Below are 18833 nucleotides of genomic sequence, written 5' to 3'. Positions count from 1 at the left end.
TATTTGTCTTAGATTTTCAGAACGAGCAGAAAAGCAATGCAGAACACATTCCTCTCTTTCTCTGAGTTTATTGCCTATTGCGCTGTCCAAAAAAAAAAAATAAAAAAAAAAATATTGCACTTTTCAGAAGTGTCCGTCATCTGCTTGCTACCTCATTAATTGATTAAAAAAATACTTCAGAGAAAGTAATCCATGGGGCAGTTCTGTCCTTTAAGGCATCACAAAATATTTTACTCTGGGTAGATAGAAAAACCAAGTATAACCTTGTAAGAGCACTCAGTTAACGCTTTTTGAATATTTGCGCCCCTGAAATATTTACTGAATGTTTTTCAATACTTGCACTGCATTTTTCTTTTCAAATACATCTGAAATAAACCTTGCATCAATAAGCATAACAGCAAAGTACTTATACTTAAACAACAATCTTTGATGAAGTGTGACTATTTTTATTTTTTTCTTAAAAAAAAAAAAAAAAGTTACTACAGGCTTCACCGTTTCTGAAAGAAAATAAAGATGCACACTATGAAAAATGAGCAAATGTACAGAGATGGTGATACAAGAGGAAAGCAACAAACAGGAAAATAAAGCCATATGAAAAAGAGAAAAGAAGGAATTTTACAAAAAGTAAAACCAAGAGGGAAAGAGACATGGACCAAGTAAAACAAGATGAAATTCCACAGCGCAGGTTGGTGAAGGCAGAGAAAGGAAGCCAAGACCTCAAAGCTTGACCGCACTACTAAACTAGTGCACATCAGAGGACAGAAAACAGACAAGAAAAATAATGTGCATGTGTGTCTGTATGAGAGACCATTTGGGCTGTAGGCTCAAGACATTTGCGTCCAGTTGAATTTCTGCTGGCACTCCAGTAAGTGCATGCTTTGGCCTCCTTTTTCCTACAGAATTTTGTAGGCTAAATGTCATGTTACACCAGGCTTGGTTCCTTTGTCCCCCCCACCAATGGTAATGCTGGTTGACAATATAAGAGCCATATCTGAAATAGCCTCATCTGTGGTAACTTTTTAAAACCTCTTCTGACTACACTCCGAGATCAGACTCCTCTAGGTCATCCACAGAATCCTAGCTAATTTGGATCCAATACGTCTCGATTTCAGATTCAAGTGCACGAGCCTCGTCGTCTTCTTTAGAAGTCGTTTTGGATTATCCTGAATGCCTGGACTCCCGATAGTCAAACTGCACAAAAGAACATCACTCTCATCAGACTCTGTGCTGTCATCCTCTTTCCAGGGGCGCGGCCTCTGTCCATCCATCAACCCTCCCAACCAGATTGCGTGAGGGAGCGCGAATCTTGTCGGAGCACTATGATGGAGCCCGTAGAGCACAGCTGTGTGAGAGCACGTGTGTATCTGTGTGCGTGTCTCTGTGTTAAGATATTCTCTGGATGAGTTTGTCCTCAGTCAAGCAGAAGAAGGTGCAGTAGGAGAGGTCCGAAATGAAGTTCTCACAGCCACGCCGCGTCACACCTTTACAGCTTCTCAAGTCCAACAGAGTGAGAGCAGACAGTCGCTTCATATAGGACAGACAGGCATCTGTAAGCTTATTACACCCTGGAAATGTAGAAAAAAAACAGAAAAGAGTTTAGAGCAGGACAATAACCATGAACTCCATTACAACCTTTCATGATTCGGCCAACGTTACCCTCACAATGCGGGATCAAGTTTACTGTTCATACATGTTCCTCTCAAGCTCTGTGACAAAGCTGAATTACCAGCAAGGTTGACCTCCTTGAGTGTAGTGCGCATGTTGGATCCACTGGCTGTGAGGATGCTGACGGACTGATCTGTGAGGTCGTGGCAGTGGGACAAGTCCAACCTCTTCAGCAGCGGCATGTGTCTGATTATCAGCTTCAAAACGAAGTCGCTCACATCCAGACCAGACAACCTCAAGGACAGCAAACTTCTGAGCCGGCTTCGATTTTCACTGCCTGTGAATGGGGTAGATTTTTCTTTCTGGGTTCGCATTGGTAAACAGTTCATTCAAAGTAAGGACATGAGTAGTATTTTAACACACGCTATCTTGGCATGCCTCCACAAAACTAAAGTATGCATATCCAGCTGACCTGATGGTGTGATAAGGTCTTTAAGCTGAGGCTCTTTAACACCTTCAGCCCAGCACAGGTCCAGTGTTCGCAGACATGGACCGCTCTGAGAACTCAACCCCGAAACACATGAAGATGAACAGCCAGACATGATCAGATCCTTTAAACCTAAAAACAAAAAAAGAGACAAGAAATTAAACAGAGCAGTAGCGGTCAAACGTATCTAAAATTTCTTGGAAGGTCGAAAAGCATATGGGCCTTAACCTACTCCTGAAGCCAGTTTTAAACCAGAGTGAAAACTTGTGGTAGAAGCAGGAAGCATTAAGCAGTCCACATGTCTGTTTTCAAAGAATGCATAACAAATGCATTCACTAGCTTGTAGTATAAACAAGCACTTATACTTGGAAATGGCCAAAAAAAGTTTGTGGACAATATCTGAACACTACCTTGAATGTCCTCATTCAAACAGTTCATCACTAGGAGTCATGTAAATGAGTAAAATGTGCAGCTAGTTTTCTGTAAAATATTTCACGTCATACATAAAGGTTAAGATTATTACTCCTTCAAAGAGAAAAAGTGGATGGGGGGGGGTCAACAGATATTCAATATAGTTTTGAGGGCAGAGAAGATATTCCTCGTATTTCTTTTACTCAGTGTGAAATGCTTAAAACGGATCTTATATGGCAGTCAAAGTACTATTCTGGAGGTATTTCGATTCTACTGTTAAAATGATCTCTTCTCTAATAATAATGCCAAATTAAATTAATTTATGCGGTTGGTAACATCAAGTAAATAAACTTGTATATTACTGAGCACACAGACACAGCCCAGTCATCAGCAAGGTAAATAGCCATGTCAGACATGCATTGTCGCAAAGCATGCTCATCCACACAAACAATAACCATGTGATGATGACAATGGGATGTCAGCATTTTTAGTCCAAATCAATCCGCATGAAAACAGTTTAGGAAAACCGCAATCTGGAGAACAACCTGAGGGGGGAGTAAAATGTCCTTAGCTGTGTGGACGAGTAGTACACTGTGCATTAGTGCACCAGCAGTGATCAAGTATAATTTAGCTGTGCTGTTTAGATGAAATGCAGGTCATCTCTTTAGTCAGTTGTGTTTATTTTGCTAAACACAAATAGAGCTAGCTGTAAAGCACACTGCTATTTCTAACACCTGACTACGGTTTTAGCAGGTTTTTGGTTTAGGTTATTTTGGTCCAAATGTTTTGTTTCCCCAATTAATTTTAAACTGTACAAACTCCGTCGCTGCTTCAGCTGCATATATGCCTTCTAGATGGACAAGATCTGCATGTGGATGTGTCTACTGCTCTGTCCTTGCTTTGTATAGCGTGTAGGCACCTTTACTCATTAAGCCAAGTTTTACACCCTGGATGTGCTTCCTCTTGGTCTTCATGTGTGAGTTGTGCTGCTGTGTCAGGTCAACTTGGTTTAACATATCTTCTCAGATAATACAGTATTTGGATATTTTTCCACTTTTGAGTCGTACAAATTTACTGTCAGTTTTTTTTTTTAGGCAAATGCCACCATTTACCACTGGATTAAGGGTGAAACAATGCATTGTAATATAATGTGCATTGTTGAAAATGGGCACCCTGTTAAATCATAGCATATACACATGCAAATACATATATTCCATGTGTGTGTGTGCGTGCACGCACATGTATGTACATACTGTGATTCACGATACTTGATTCAATCTGGTTCTCTCAACAGTTTGAGAGAAATTTGAATTAAATAAATGACTTCAATCATGCTGTTGGCCAACTTACTAAAAACAGCTACAACTGTGCTGATCATACACCCAACTCTGGTGTTCAAATAACAAATGCCCTTATTCAATGAACAGCATCATTTAAAAAGTGTCCAGTGTCCACAATACATTTGTGACAGTTTAGCATTGCACCAGCATAATGCACTGCTACAACCATACTGTGTGTGTGTGTGTGTGTCTATGCATGTGTTTGTGCATGTATGTATGTATATATATATATATATATATATATATATATATATATATATATATATATATATATATATATATATATATATATATATATATATATATATATATATATATATATATATACACATATATACACACACATATACACACATATACACACACACACACACACACACACACACACACACACACACACACACACACACACACACACACACAAACGAAAAGTGTTGTAGATACCTGGGAGGTGGTGGATGAGCCAGGTGATCTGTTTCTTGGAAACAGGGGTCCAAGACAGGTCAAGTGTGGCAGGCTGGCGTTTAATGATTGCTGACACAGCCTGCGCACTCAGTGAGCGACACCGACTCAGATCTATGCGATTCCACAAGCGTTTATCAAAGCTCCTACAGACAGACAGTCAAAGGGCACATGAGTATTTAAACCTGAGTTGTCAAACATATTTTCCATTTCCTTGTATTACTCACCATTTGTACCAGGCCTTGCAGACCCTCATGCACACAGCCAGTTCCGTTCTACTCAGGTAACAAAACACAGACACCCACACCTCCTTCTCACACCCTGGCTCGTTACCCACATCCCGGAACGAGGGATGAGACAGGAGAGCTGGAGGGGAGGAGCTTGTAGTGGACATAGGAGGAGGAGGAGGAGAAATGGAAGAGCGAGAGGAGGTGGAAGAAGGAGAAGCGGTGTCTCTCTCTCTGCCGTCGTTGTTTGAGCGCTTGGGGCGGCCAGATGACAGGGCTGCTTTGGTTTGGGAGAGTCCATTGTCAGCGGTGAGGGAGCTGCCATTTTTGTGCCGATACTTGTGGAGGGATTTGCGCTGGATGAAGTCGGCAGAACCAGGAGCACGAGGAGACATGGCAGCCTCGAGTTTGGGCACAATGGCACCAGGATCACGTTTGGCCTTTGGGGGGCGCTGTAGCGTGACCGTCAGGTAAGAACCATTTAACAGTTCGTCATTTAAGTCTGAGACGAGCAAGACAGGAGGGTCCGTTTCTGAGTCCGAATGGTTCTCACCCTCTTCATCATCCTCTTCTTCCTCACCGCCATCATCCAGATCTTCCATCTCTTCGTCTTCACCGTCAAAGTCTCGCTCTTCACTATCATCTTCCTCCTCATCATCCTCGTCATCGTCTTCCTCATCCTCTTCGCCTCTACGATGTCGACGCCGAGCGCGATGCTCTTTTTCTGACCGGCTCATTTGCCAGTCTTCATCACTCTCATCCTCTTCCTCCTCTTCATCATCCTCATCCTCCTCATCATCATCGTCGTCGTCATCCTCGGTTTCGTAACGCCTTCGCTGCATTTTAGACCCACCCCGTAAACGAACACGCTTCCCGCGATCACCTCTCCCAGCAAGCCCGCGCTTGATTTTCAGCGACGTGGAATTTGTGGCCATGCCACCAACCCCTCTTCCTCCTCGATGGGAGGAGCTTCTCCATACACGCTTACTAGTGCCAAAGCCACGGCGAGCCGACACCCCACTCCTTGACTGGAGTGACGTTTTCCGCCTTCCATCTCCATCCTCGTCATCACTACCCGAATCGTCATCTCTGTCCATTCCATGCCTCCGGTAGATCTTAGCCACTCGAGGATCCAGTGAGGAAGACTTGCGTTTCTAAGGGCAGAATTCAGATGATTAAATACTTCTATGGTTCTTGCTTCTACTAAATTAACTAAATTGGTGTTGAATGTGGAATTCAAATCCACTCGTACCTCATGCAGAAGAACTTCAAGACATTGCTGAATATCGACCGACCATGTTTAGCTTTATATTTTGAAGGTATGTAGATTTTAAGCACCATTTTATCTGGTGTTATTGTAAAGATCTCATTTTAATTATGAGCAAGGAGATTTAGCATTAATGTATTTACCATGTTATTATTTTTTTTTTTTTCAACAAGTCCATTAATTACCTTTAATTATCTTTTTTAATAATTACCATACTTACATGCATTTTGCTTCCTTCCAATTTCATCTGTAATAAAATCACAGAACTCTGTTTAATACATGGACTTTCAGTCGTCAGCAAAAAGTGTCACAATCACAGTGAGTGAGAAATCAAACATGCTGCAGACAGAGAGCTGATTCTGAGGCCCTCTCCCCCCAATCAGTCAGTCCGAGCAGCGATGGGGCACGGGATGATGATGAAACCGGGCAGGGAGGGCGAGAGACAGATAGAGACACGAGGGGGGAGCAGGAGACCAAAAAGAGAATGTTTAAAAAAAGAAAAAGAAAAAAAATATATATAAAAGGAGAAGGAGGATAAAACAGGAAGAAGGATAAGGAGCGTGGGCGTGCGTGCGGCAGCAGTGGCGTGAGGAAGGCGGAGCCTCTCACCCTCTTCCTGAGCTGCTGCTCTGGGGCCGCCACCTGTTTCCGTAGCGACCCATGGGAGAGAGAGGAAGGGGGCCGCCCGACCCCGTGCCACGCCCCGCCCTCGCCCCTCAGCCCCCCTGACCCCTCCTGAGCCGTGATGTCATCACCGCTGCCCGACAACTGACAAACAGGGGAAGAAGCATTACTGTTATCCACTGAGAGCAGTGTGTGTGGATGTGTTTGTCAAAGAGACATACACAAGTACTGCCTCGAGAGTGTCTGAAAGAGAATACAGTATAAATTCTCCATACAGACCAGGATAACACACTCTGAGCACTTAAGCTTGTACCTGACTGGGTATGTGCATCACTCAGGTTCTTTTGTTTACATTGAACAGTAAACACTGTGTCTGGGTTTGTGCGTGTGGCCATGTGTTACCTCAGATTCTGTCTCTTTTCCCATAACACATTTGGGACACTCCCAGCAGCTTGGTAGATCTTTGTTAACTATACCCTCTCCAGGCACCTGGAATAAAAAAAATAATAATTAAAAAAAAAAAAAAAAAGTTTTACACACACACACACACACACACACACACACACACACACACACACACACACGCTAATCTTGAAATTTTAACACCTCCACTGCAGTAATGGTTGAATACTGAGGGGAAAAAAAAAAAAAAAATGACTATTAGCCTAACAAGTAAATTGAGAGGAGCTGCCTTGAGGTGAGGCAGACTGTTCAAATTTAACATGACCGCAGATGTGTAGCGTACTGCCATCATACATTTATTTTCTTCTTCAAATCAGCATAAGTGTTGCTCAGGTAGTCCATGCTCTTCAAACCATTCAACAGAAGAGCAGAACAGGCACAAATGATCAAGTTAGCTAACCAAGTTTGACTTTTTTTTTTTTTTTTTTATATAGATGAGAACTTCTCTGATGTTTGTTTTTTGAGGAATAAACATGAAATCACCAAGCTACTTTGAATTTCAGTAATTTGGCTTTCAAATCTCTCTAGTACTCTTCTAGTTTTAAGTGCTGGGTGCACACTTTAAATCATTTTCAGTGGCATAGGACACCGTTTTACTTTTACTTTTTTGGAAGTGCTGAAAAATGCCACCATTACATTTTCACAGCAGACACTTAAAGCTTGAAAAGGGACCGGGTAAGTCTTGTTCCATGACTGATTTGGGTCAGTATTATACCACAAACATCAGCTTGCAGGAGCAACGCATTTCCAATAGTTATATAATGTATTGCATAATCAATGCAAGGTATCACAGTGAAAGACCACTGATGGGAAACTACACCTAGAAACTATGTCAAAGTAATGATGGTGAGAATACCAGGTTAGACAGCAGTGAGTACACAGAAAATAACACTAAGACATCAACAGGTGCACACACCTTTAGGCAGCCAGGATGGGCAATCTGAGCACAGTTGGAGCACTCCATGAGTTCTTCTCCAGTCTCCTGGTTCCCTTCCTCACAGATTTCACACACTGCTGAGAGTGGCAGGCCAGGCTACAGGACAGAAGATTTATAAACAACATGCATAGTTTTATGCACAGAACTTGATTTACCATTTTTTTTCTTGTCTTCTAACTACTGTGTTCAATATATTGTGTCAAAAAAGGTCACAATTACTTGAGCTTACAAACAGTGAAACACAAACAATGGCAAGTAAAATAATATTTCAGATGAAAAACATTTCTAAAATCAGTATTTTTTTGCTTCTCATATGCTGTACAGGCTGCTAAAGGAACTTTTAAATGAAACTCTTTATCATATATAGCTATTCAAGGGCATTCCTTTATGAAAAACAGCATGTCGATGCACAAGCAGAGGAAGGTGGAATTTACCTTCGCTTCTTGTGCACATGCAGCTTGGATAAACACTATTGTTCTAGTGCGTACTGGCGGTTCCCGCAAAAATTTAAAACATGTTCCACGTTCACCTGGATGAATAAAAGCCTTGCCGATTTATTCCTTTAAAATGACTCGCTTTAATTTAGTGCATGTTTCTCTTTCTCTCTACTTATTGTGTAGGAATTTCCTCTTTGTTACAGTGGCGCCATACTCTGTCCTGAACAACCTTTCTGGGGACTGGGTAGGAAAACCTTTAAGGCTACGTTACATTTTCACAAGACATCAGCGCACATGTACAGCAAGCCTCAAAAGGCACCAATACACATTAATTACAAAATAGCAAAATCACTGTGCATTACACTGAAATATGACCATCTTACAGAGACACGCTTGTTTTCTCTTCACACACAAATACAAAATAAAAACGAACACATCACACATCTTTCCACCCTCACCGCAAGACACTGGCGAAGGACGCAGGTTTGCTTCAGCTTGCCGGGGCCACCAAATTTCTTCATGTCTCTGCAGAAGTTGCAGTCTCCACATTCTGTGCGCAGACATGCTTCACAACGCTTGCAGCGCACTCGTCGCCGTCGCAGCACAGACATGGAAGAGGCTGGCTTCGTTGGACGTGGGATGATGGGAGTGGTGGACAATTTGGGACGACCTATTGGTGCAGGCGGAGGAGGAGGCTGATACCATGATGGCTGGACCAAAAAGAGCCAATGTAACAAAATTAAGATCGAGTAGAATAACACTGACTTATTTATTTAATAGTCACAAGGATGTTTTGTAAGATAAAAGTGCTTTAGGTCACAAGGTTTCACAATTATCTTACCCTCTTTGGCCATTTAACAATGGGTCTTCCAGTGTAGGAGAGTTTGGGTGTGTCATTAGCATGTTCTTTAAGCAATGCCTGAGAGAAAAGAGGAGAGCAATGGGTATAATATGAACATAAACATGTCAATTTAAACAGCTGGACATAAACATGTAAATAAATACACATTTAAAGCCAGGAAATGTGTCAAAAATGTAATATATCTTCCAAGGCATTCACAATACATAATGTCACGATATTTTTTAAAGATGCAAGCTGGAACAAAGTAATGCCACTGTGTTGCACTAAACCTAAGTACATAGGACTAATAATACCCTTGAAATACCCTAAAACTGAGTACTGATGATAGACAATAACCTCAGAATAGCATGACGACAAATTACATCATAATCTATCATAACAATAACTGCCTCATGTCAGCATTATCTCTCTGAACTCACCCTTATATCATGTAGCAGAGCAGGTGCATTGTGTATTCCTGCAGGGACACACTTCTTGTGTGAAGGCAGAGACTCTAGTTTTCCCAGTAAATTCCACAAACCCTCCAGCTCAAAAGGAGTCAGATGAACCTTCACCCCTGGCCGACTTGGAGGAGAGGGAGCATAAAGTTCCTCCTCTTCCTTTGCATGGCCGTTGAGGGCATCACAATTAGAAGCTTCTCGCTTAAGGCCTGAGAAAAAGAACAAGCTGAACATTACACAAGGTAAACCAGAAGGATTAAAAGAAACCTCACACAAACCTGCTATAGCTACAAAACAAGTCATTATGTACATAAATCACGCAAACTGACATAACTTTTATTCATTGTTAAACAGGGCAGCAGTTTTAGGTCCTCTTGCTGAATTACTAACCAATGCACAAAGAGTGTTTCTGAAACTCAGGGATGAGGTAGGAAGTGTTGGTTAGACTGTAGAGATATCGCTCCAGCACATACCAACACATCTCATAGTAAAATGGGTAACGGAACTTAGCTGGCACCTGGAGGGAGAGAGGGAGAGGGAGAGGGGGAGAGAGAGAGAGAGAGAGAGAGAGAGAGAGAGAGAGAGAGAGAGAGAGAGAGAGAGAGAGAGAGAGAGAGAGAGAGAGAGAGAGAGAGAGAGAGAGAGAGAGAGAGAGAGAGAGAGAGAAAGAGAAAGAGAAAGAGAAAGAGAAATGGCATTGAAAGAAAACGTTAAAAACGAACTAATGACTTTCTAATAATTTAAGCAGAGTGAAAAGTTATAAAAATGACATGCATTACAGGTTTACTTATTCTGAAACTATTCATCTGAGACTTCTGAGCTGATCTCTTGGCCACTCACCCGTGTCCTGTCCTCAATGCTGTAGATATTGAGCTGCATGGGGATGTTAAAGCTGTGTAGAAAATTCCCACCAAACACAAGAGTGTCTACAGGTGTATAAACTGCATGAATCCAACCTGTGCGTACACACAGACACACAATTACTACACACTTGTAACACGAATATAATGAAACTAGTGTTTCGTGCAAGCAGTGTGGCCATTCACTCACCTGATGGGATAATGAAGGTGTAGCCCTGCTTGAGCTCAATCCTCTGGCAGTCTGTGGCCTTGTCTCCGAGAAAGATGTCTCCTTGTTTCCCAGATAACACCCAGTTCTCATAGAGTTCCAAGTTCTGCGGTGTGGGAGGGATTAACCAGAAGACCTGTGGAACCGAAAGGCATGCTCATCTCAGGATGTTGCAGTGAACTGCATGGTCATTTGGATTTCTCTGGAGAAGCTCTGTTCCTGATATACTGAAATTAGGAAGACTAAAAAGACACTAATAAAGAATGAACAACTGATTCCAACAACAATTAAAAACCATGTAGCAAGGTATTCCGACACATTCATGCTTACTTTGCCTCCTCGCAATATGTGGTACCACACAGACGTGCCACCAAAGTCTATGTGGAAATCTGTGTAACAGCCCTGGACACTCATCAGACAGTACCTGGAAAACACAGGAAAAAAATATGAATTATAAAAATAAAATAAAAGATGAGGTGGCAGAAGATCAAAGACGACAAATTTATGTTTGAGTGGTACTTCAGAAAACTTCAATACCCAACCAAAAGATTTGGCCCTGTAACTTTAATTCTTATTGTACAGGCAAACTCACAGGTATCCAACATTTTTAAATAACATGCAATTTTATGACAAACAAATAAAATATAAGATTACTTCTGCACTTTAGGGTACTGCATGTCTATAATTGCATTTGTGGAGTCTCTCTGCCTTTCTTTTAGGTGCCGCGGCCACATATTGTCCACCCAATCAATCATATCCACCTGAAACAAGACAAAGTTGTGAGCATTATGAATACGAGAAAGATAAAATAAGTAACGTGAACAAAGATTCGTCCTAGTTTGCTCTTATGCCAACATACATTTTCCCTTCTCAAGCTTTCGTGCAAGTGAGCATGTGCGCGCACTAACCGTGGCTGGTCTCTTAACCAAGTTCTCCAGCTTGGTGTGACTAAATTCCAGACTGATGACATTGTACAACTTCACTCTCTGGGTAGTCGGAGTCTCGTAGTATCTCGCCCACTGAGCCATAGACATCTCAATGCCCTTCTGAGTGGCAACGTCCATCACATCTATCATTCGCCGACTGCCTACCATATAGAAGAAAGTGGTTTACACAGCTAGCATTCCTTAGAAAAATATTTTAAGTGCTACCACAGCAGACATTGAATAAAATCTAGTGGAGCCTAATCAAACCTACTTCTTTGGTACTATGATAACTGACTCCCTATAGCTAATCATTCTTCATCAACAAGCTTATTCATCGTGAGTATTTATCTGGTAGTGAACTGATTTAAACTATTGCAAACGCAAAACATGACTGAGCACTTTAACACAACAAAGGCAGAGACGGGGTTAAGGAAACGCACATGAAGGTTAATTCCTTACCCACAAATGTCTTCACATCATTCACAGTGAAGTCAGGGTCTGGCATTCTACAGAGATAAGGCACAAAAACATGACACTACAGTGTAGAGAAGTCAAGTGCAAGACCAAAAAAATAAAATAAAAATAAATAAATACACCTTAAACTACAGCGAGTACCTTGCCCACCACATTCTCATATCTAACATGTACATAATCAAAACAACCAGTAGCCAATCAATTTATTAGTCTCTACAGGACTTCAAATCTTAGCCACCAGCTCATCACACAGATTAATCCCGTATCTGAACGAGTGCCCCTGTTAAATATCAGCTGTCCAACATATCAAAAACCCAAAGCTGCTCGAAGGAGGACTGGATTTTTACAATTTACAACAGTCATTGCGTAGACGACGAAGATGAAGAAGATGTATTACTTGATTCCAAGTCCATCAGGTCTGTCGAAGATAATTGGGTCTCTCAGCCCTCCTCTCTGGATGTACTCAAATGTGAAGTCTGGAGGGAAACAGCATTTGTTTAGACAGTACCCAGACAAAGCACCAATAAAAGTGAAGAAAGCAAATATGTAAAGTAACCTGCAAAAGATCATGTGCCCCCTCAAAAAAAAAAAAAAAAAAAAAAAAAGATAATCTCATGACAGAAAACAAGACACACAGAGGGAGCATGTTCCTGTCTTCCAGTTCCAGACCGTTCTGTGATGCAGTGACATAAGAGAGCTGGAATGGGGCAAACATTTTCTTTCCTATTACAGGCAGTGACTACATCCGCCAATTTACAAATCTGTAAAAATAAATAATTTTTTTTTTTTTTTAGTGCAAAATAATAGATTTTTAACATGGGAATTCACTACATGACCTGTTATAATTTTTAAATGTAATAACTTGATAATGGAGAGCATCACACTGTCTTTTGTCCATGTTGTTTTGTTGTGAGGACACACATGAGACAATACAGCAAAATGAGGTGACAACACACTTGGCTAGTTTTGGCTAGGAAAAGCACCTAAAAAAAAATAAATCAAATCATAGGAAATGCAAACTGGGGATGATTATGTGAACAAAATGCAGATATCACTACGCTTATACTTGGGAGTGTATTGTCCTTGGACTTCAGTAACTGTTTTCTTGGTTAAGATCAATAAGGGGATTGTTAGTCAGAGCTGGAGAAATACTTAACTATAAACTGGCTGCTGACAGAGTTGTAATAGATTATTTGCCTGAACAGAACAATTTGCTTCTCTGTGTCAACAGTCTACTGCTCAGTGCAGGCATCTCTTCACCTTTTGCCTCTCGTCTAAATCATTGTTTACTACTGAACTCGAACGTTTTGTCATAAAAATCAAACGTATATCAGTATCGGAAGGCCCAGGTTTACTCCTGAGCTTGATTGGAGAGGCTAAATATTGACTTGTTTCTCCACTCACACTACCAAATCATCTGCTCGGTCAATAACTGCCGATCGAGCTCCTGACCTCAAAATTCGCTTCCGATTGCAAAAAATTCTCGCAAGGGGCAAATCGAGGTACAACAAGCTAAAAATCATGTAGTGTAAGCCCAGCTATAGGGTAATGAATGTGCTGTTGGTAGAAACTCGCACGGCCAAATACAACTCATGATACAACTTCACCAGGGCAATGGTTCCATCCAAGGTCTCTATAGTTGCCCATTTCCATTCTCAATACCACCAATTTATGTTGGCTAGCCAACAGCTTTTAGTCCAGAGCAAAAATAGCCCAGCTATTCTTAAATTGCAAAAAGGGGAAAAAAATTGTATTTAGTTTAAATTTAATAAATTAATTAATTAAAAAATAATAATAAAAAGAAATCTATTAACAGTCATTTCTGCAGCGTACCTTTTCCCTCCATGCGCTGGACCCTGTCAGAGCCGAAACGATCACAATGCAGCTTATCGTCCAGGTCGAAGGTCCTCTTCCCCTCAATCTCATCGTCAGAGATCCCATCATCATGGTAACGTCGCCGTGTGCCTGACCGCTGGGATGAGGAGAATTAAAACAAATTAATAAAAAATAAATAAATAAATCTACACTACTCTCCACAGACAGGTAATCCAATTTATCTGCTGCTTGTTTTCAAACAAAACCGACTAAATAATATACAGACACGGCGAATGTGACAAAGGAACCCTCAGAACAAATCGAAGAGAGACTGAAATCTCATCTGGTTGAAAAATAAGTGTTGCCCATATTCACGACCACTTGGACATCTGCCTCTCTCTCTCCCTCAGTCTCACACACACACACACTCTCAACAGAGAGACCTTCCTTCCTTGCCCTTGTCTGCGCCTTCAGCTCTACAGAGTCTCTATGGTGATGGTGTGGCTACTGGCCAATCACAACCTGATTTCAGCCCTGTCGTCATAGTCTCAATCACAGATGTAAGAGAGGGGAAGGGGAGAGAAGAGAGAGAAAAAAAAAAAAAAAAAAAAAAAAAAAAAAAAAAAAAAAAAAAAATCAATAAAGAATCTGGGCATGACTCTGCAACATCCCCAGACATCTCCCATAGCTGCTAACACAACACATGAAAAAGGTCTATTGTCACACAACTCCGACAGCCAGGTCTTTAAAAGGGCCATGCTAATTCAGTTCTACTGTAAAAGAATAATTTATTCATAAAGAGCTTCACTGCCTCCAAATCCGTTCTTCTCTGCTAAACTCTCCTTTGTCCATTAGTCAACACATCAAATCATCCACTTCACAGTAACCAAACTGTCAAGATGCAAGTAAATCTTGTGGCTAACCAAATCACACCATGACCATATTGGCCAATAAAGGAGTTTCATACCTAAATCTGTACATGCATTTGTAACCTTGTGGTACTGATTAAAAGATAGCACTGATATTTTTTCTGTACATCATGAAAATAAAAATGTTTTTTAAAAAAAAAAAAACCTTTTTTTTATGTAGGATTTGTGAAGTACTGCAGTCTTGCTATTCCATGAGAGCCTGTTCACTCAACCTCCAAGCAGTCACCCCTTCATTTACAAATCACTTCATATTTTCCTACTAAAGCCAAAGCCATTGACATGGTACAGTTCAGTGAGCAGCACCAGTGCAGATGTACTGAACGGATGTCCAGGAACACTGTGTTCTTACTCGGACAACAACCAACCATGGGTCAAACAGGACATTATCGGCCCACAAGTCAATAATTATCAAACGATGATAATATGAAGGTCAACATAACTACATTAAACAGACAAAGAAAATCTAAAGTAATAAGAAAAAGAAAACAACTGCAGCAGAACAGCAAGAACTGGAGCACTGCAGGACAAGGACGGTAAGACAGCTCTTTCCAGGCTACGCCTAATCCATCTGTCCCTCTTTCTCAAATGGCCCTTGCTATTCTGTTTTCATTAGGCCTGACACTGCAGTGCGCCTGGACGTAGCCCTCATGGAGGGCAATGAAACACTACACACCTCGCACCTTCAGTGTCACATCTTCATCTCCCTTCTTATTCTTCCTCTTCCTTCCTCGCTTCTTGAACATCCGTCCATCCACAAGGATCAGTGGATCCTCTCTGTTCTCCATCCCTCTGCCTCCTTCCTCTTTTTCCACTACAGAGACCTACGCTCCGTCCTCCTCTTGTTATCCTTTTGCCTCCGCAGTGTCCCCTCCCTCCCTCTCTCTCTCCCCACCCCCCTCTCTCTCCCCACCCCTTCTGCATCTCAGCTCACATGGTCAGTTCAACCAATCAAATTACTCCTACTACACAGCCCCTCTCTTCAAAAACAAACTGCTTACAGCTTGTATCACCTTGGATCTTCCAATTACCCAACCTGCACTCATTTCCCACCCAGTCCTTTAACTTTTTTAATACACACACCACAGCATGGTCTTCGACTCTGGAAGCACTCGACGAGGAGGCTGATGTGAATCACAGAGACGGCAAAAACCTCTATTCTTTTTATCTAGCTATAACTTAAACACACAGGACATCCAGTCTTTGGAGTACATCTTCAGAAGAAAAAGCACAGCTAATTCACAAAGCATTTAATCCATAATCGAGAACCATCCTCCTCAAAAGAGCATGATAGTTGTTTCAAGACAGCTGAACCACCTGTACTGTTTATGAATTTAGGAACCAAATATAGGGGGATTAAAAACTGATTGCCTCCAACAATTTCTACAGCATAAAAAGGTGCAACCTATAAAGACTGAGAACCAACTAAGATTCACAAAACACAACCACCACCACGTCTTAAGTTGGATACAATCATTTATTACCCAGTGTCAAACAACACAGCCTGCTGTGCAGTGCAAGAAAACGGCGGTGAGACCAAGAGCACTAAAACACAGATTACCTGAGGTTACAGCAGCAGCGCATGGCATGGACAGATGCTGGTAAGAGGTGAGAGCTGAGAGTAAAGCTAACCTACAGCAACAAACTGGAGGGCGAAATCCCTACGACAACAAAAGCAGACTAATAGCCCACCTAACATTTAGATTTACAAACTAAAAAAAACACAAAACAAAAAAAATGGGTGATCTAACTAACTACTGAGGCGCTTAAAGTCTCGTAGTGAATTTAATATGTGGGAAACCAGCGTCTGGAGATGTTTATGTTTACGGCTGTAAAGGGAACGTATTTGGACAGAACCAGAAGGGGTGCACAGGTGTGTATTTGGACGTACTGAAGCCACCTACCAGTCGTTTGCTGTACCGTGGTTTAGAATCGTCCATGTCCAGATAGTGTCAGGAGGGGAAGAAGCCAGTTCCCAGAGAAGCACCAACCTACGCCTACACTCGCGTCCGTCAACGCCGGGGCAAGTCCAGCTACAAAACACACGCTCGCCGCGGCTAACCAACTACGCTAAACGTGTGGTGGCGAAACGCGGCCAAACCATTGCGCGACCGCATCCCACGGCGAATTGAACCATTAAGCTGACAATATTTAAAACGCGACTGACCGTCGTCTTCTGTCAGCTAACGGCTAACGCGGCTAGCGCTACAGTTGTACGCTGGTCCGTTTGCTAGGTCAACTACTGCCGGGTAGCTTTCTTCAGCTAAGCAACGTTTTATTTAATAACGTTGGCTGTAACCGCGTAATAACAACAGAACATTTTTTAAACCAGTCGCGTAAACGTTTCACGTTATGTGAATTAACCTACACAGGCTACCCAACCCTAGCCGAGCTAGCAGCACCGCTCCACTCCGAACAAAACATCGTTAGCTGGCTGGCTAGCCCTCGCACAGCTTTCGCGATATCGCTTTTACCTCGATTTAAACATATCGCTGCCCCGGTTTCTTATCCGTGCGAGCGTTGTGTACATCGCCGCGTTACCTCAGAACCCGAATCATGACAGCGGAGTTAAAATGAGAAGCAGGTATTGGTGTTAAAATCGGGTTAAACTACACCACCCGACCGAGCCAGGTTAGCTCGCTAGCGTTAGCTCCGGCTGAAGTTGCCTCAAACTGAGCGGCGGCCGTTATTCCCACCGAACTTCGCCAACTTAGCATCCAAACCCTCGCCGCAAAACAGTCCAGATACGCCTCTTTTAATAACATGTACTTTCCCTTAACGTCTTTTCACCACGTTTTCAACAGTGCGGGGACATGGCGTGTTCTTTGCACAGCCTCTCTGTGTGAATTCACGATAAAGTTAGCTGAACTGGTGAACCGTTTCGCCATTTCCAGATCGTCATATAAAACTCCGCCAGCCCTTCGAGGAGGGCACGCCCACGGCCCGGAACGGCCCAATGAGAAGCAAATGCGACACGCCAAGCGCGGTTCTGATTGGCCGACGCAGATGTCAATCACCGCGCTGACTTCGGGCTACCAAATAATAAGGGATTACAAACACAAGAACCAATAGCCGAGCAATTCGACACAACAACCGCGTTCTCATTGAGGGGCGCCGCACGTCATTCAATGCAACACGCAGCTATTGGGTTTGTAGAAAGACCCTAACGGACGGTACCGAAACGCGTGGAGCTGAACTTCACGAACAGCTTTAGTAACCTGGAGCTGAAGGACACCCCAGACCCAGGCTGCATGAAGCTTGTCTCTGGATATCTACCTTCGCTCTCCCGGGGCTTGACACCTCATTGTTCGCGGTCCTCGAGTCCATGGTCGCGTCTGAGGGGTAGCGGAGGCCCGGTCTACTGTGGAACTCCGTTTACGTGCTCGAGAGCTCGAGTTGGCACCATCGTGTCCTCGCTGTCGCTGGTGTAGCACAGAATCCGTAAAGAAAAACGACTCTCTTTGTAACTGCTGCGAGTCCGCATGGTCAGACTTCTCCCACGCCAATGGGAGTTTATAACGAGGAAGTGACTGGCGATTGGTCCGCCACGGGAAAGTCGGCGCTGATTGGCTTAGAGGTCTGTCCGCAGGTTGACGTTGAAATCAAAATATAATTACTCCTAGCCAGAGGTGGACAGAGAAGTATAAACATGCTGTCGAATAAAACCAAATCAAGACTCAAGTTAAAGTCAAGGTACCTTTCCGGATAACACCGTAAGCAGAAGTAGAAAAAAAAAACAACCTACTTTATGTACCGAGCAACGTGTAGAATTACAGTGGGACTGTAAAGCACAACTAAAGTACACCCAGTATTTATCAACATAGGAAATTACGATTATTAGGCTATATTAATTGCTTTTTGATGCACTCAAGACTAAATCAAACGATCGACCTCAAAAATCAGACGCTCTCACCAATCTAACAATGAAAAAAGGACTGAATATACTTGAGTAAAGATAAAAGTAGGCCTATTATCATTTTAAAATATTCAGAAAAGTAGAAATCATCATCATCAGATTCCTTCCTCTGTTTTGCTGTAGAAGCCATTACTTCATGAGGAACAT

At 42.3% G+C, this 18833-nt stretch overlaps 1 protein-coding gene across 5 annotated transcripts; it reads right to left on the bottom strand.

Moving 5' to 3' along the window:
* Positions 1-52: 52 nt before the first annotated feature.
* Positions 53-18285, bottom strand: kdm2aa (lysine (K)-specific demethylase 2Aa). 5 transcript variants are annotated; one of them, XM_017710189.2, is made up of 22 exons: positions 18047-18285; positions 13863-14001; positions 12427-12505; positions 12015-12061; positions 11538-11716; positions 11284-11390; positions 10960-11053; positions 10612-10765; positions 10402-10517; positions 9952-10078; positions 9541-9770; positions 9101-9178; positions 8718-8969; positions 7802-7918; positions 6826-6912; positions 6409-6567; positions 6020-6046; positions 4533-5686; positions 4288-4451; positions 2078-2224; positions 1727-1942; positions 53-1565 (listed from the first exon to the last, which is right to left on the bottom strand). In XM_017710189.2, exons 1-22 carry the CDS (start codon positions 18095-18097, stop codon positions 1384-1386), a joined length of 3906 nt encoding a protein of 1301 aa, XP_017565678.1. In that variant the 5' UTR covers positions 18098-18285; the 3' UTR covers positions 53-1383. The 5 variants fall into 5 exon arrangements, with proteins under 5 accessions (XP_017565678.1, XP_017565680.1, XP_017565677.1 ...); XM_017710191.2 differs by lacking the exon at positions 18047-18285 and adding an exon at positions 16675-17690; XM_017710188.2 differs by lacking the exon at positions 18047-18285 and adding an exon at positions 15454-15635.
* Positions 18286-18833: the final 548 nt, after the last annotated feature.

Source organism: Pygocentrus nattereri, chromosome 5 (assembly GCF_015220715.1).
Source record: "Pygocentrus nattereri isolate fPygNat1 chromosome 5, fPygNat1.pri, whole genome shotgun sequence".
Lineage (NCBI taxonomy): Eukaryota > Metazoa > Chordata > Actinopteri > Characiformes > Serrasalmidae > Pygocentrus > Pygocentrus nattereri.
The sequence above is the reverse complement of the archived record's forward strand: the minus strand, read 5'-3'. Positions and strand labels throughout refer to the sequence as shown.

Bases quoted from the DNA above. Each gene is read 5' to 3' on its own strand.
- kdm2aa (XM_017710188.2), bottom strand. From the start codon at position 15,558: ATGGAGAACAGAGAGGATCCACTGATCCTTGTGGATGGACGGATGTTC. The intron at 12,062-12,426 runs GTAATACATCTT...TTATCTCTGTAG, and splicing joins CCTGATGGACTTGGAATCAA to AATGCCAGACCCTGACTTCA. The intron at 7,919-8,717 runs GTGAGGGTGGAA...TCTGTCCTGTAG, and splicing joins TCCTTCGCCAGTGTCTTGCG to CCTGGCCTGCCACTCTCAGC.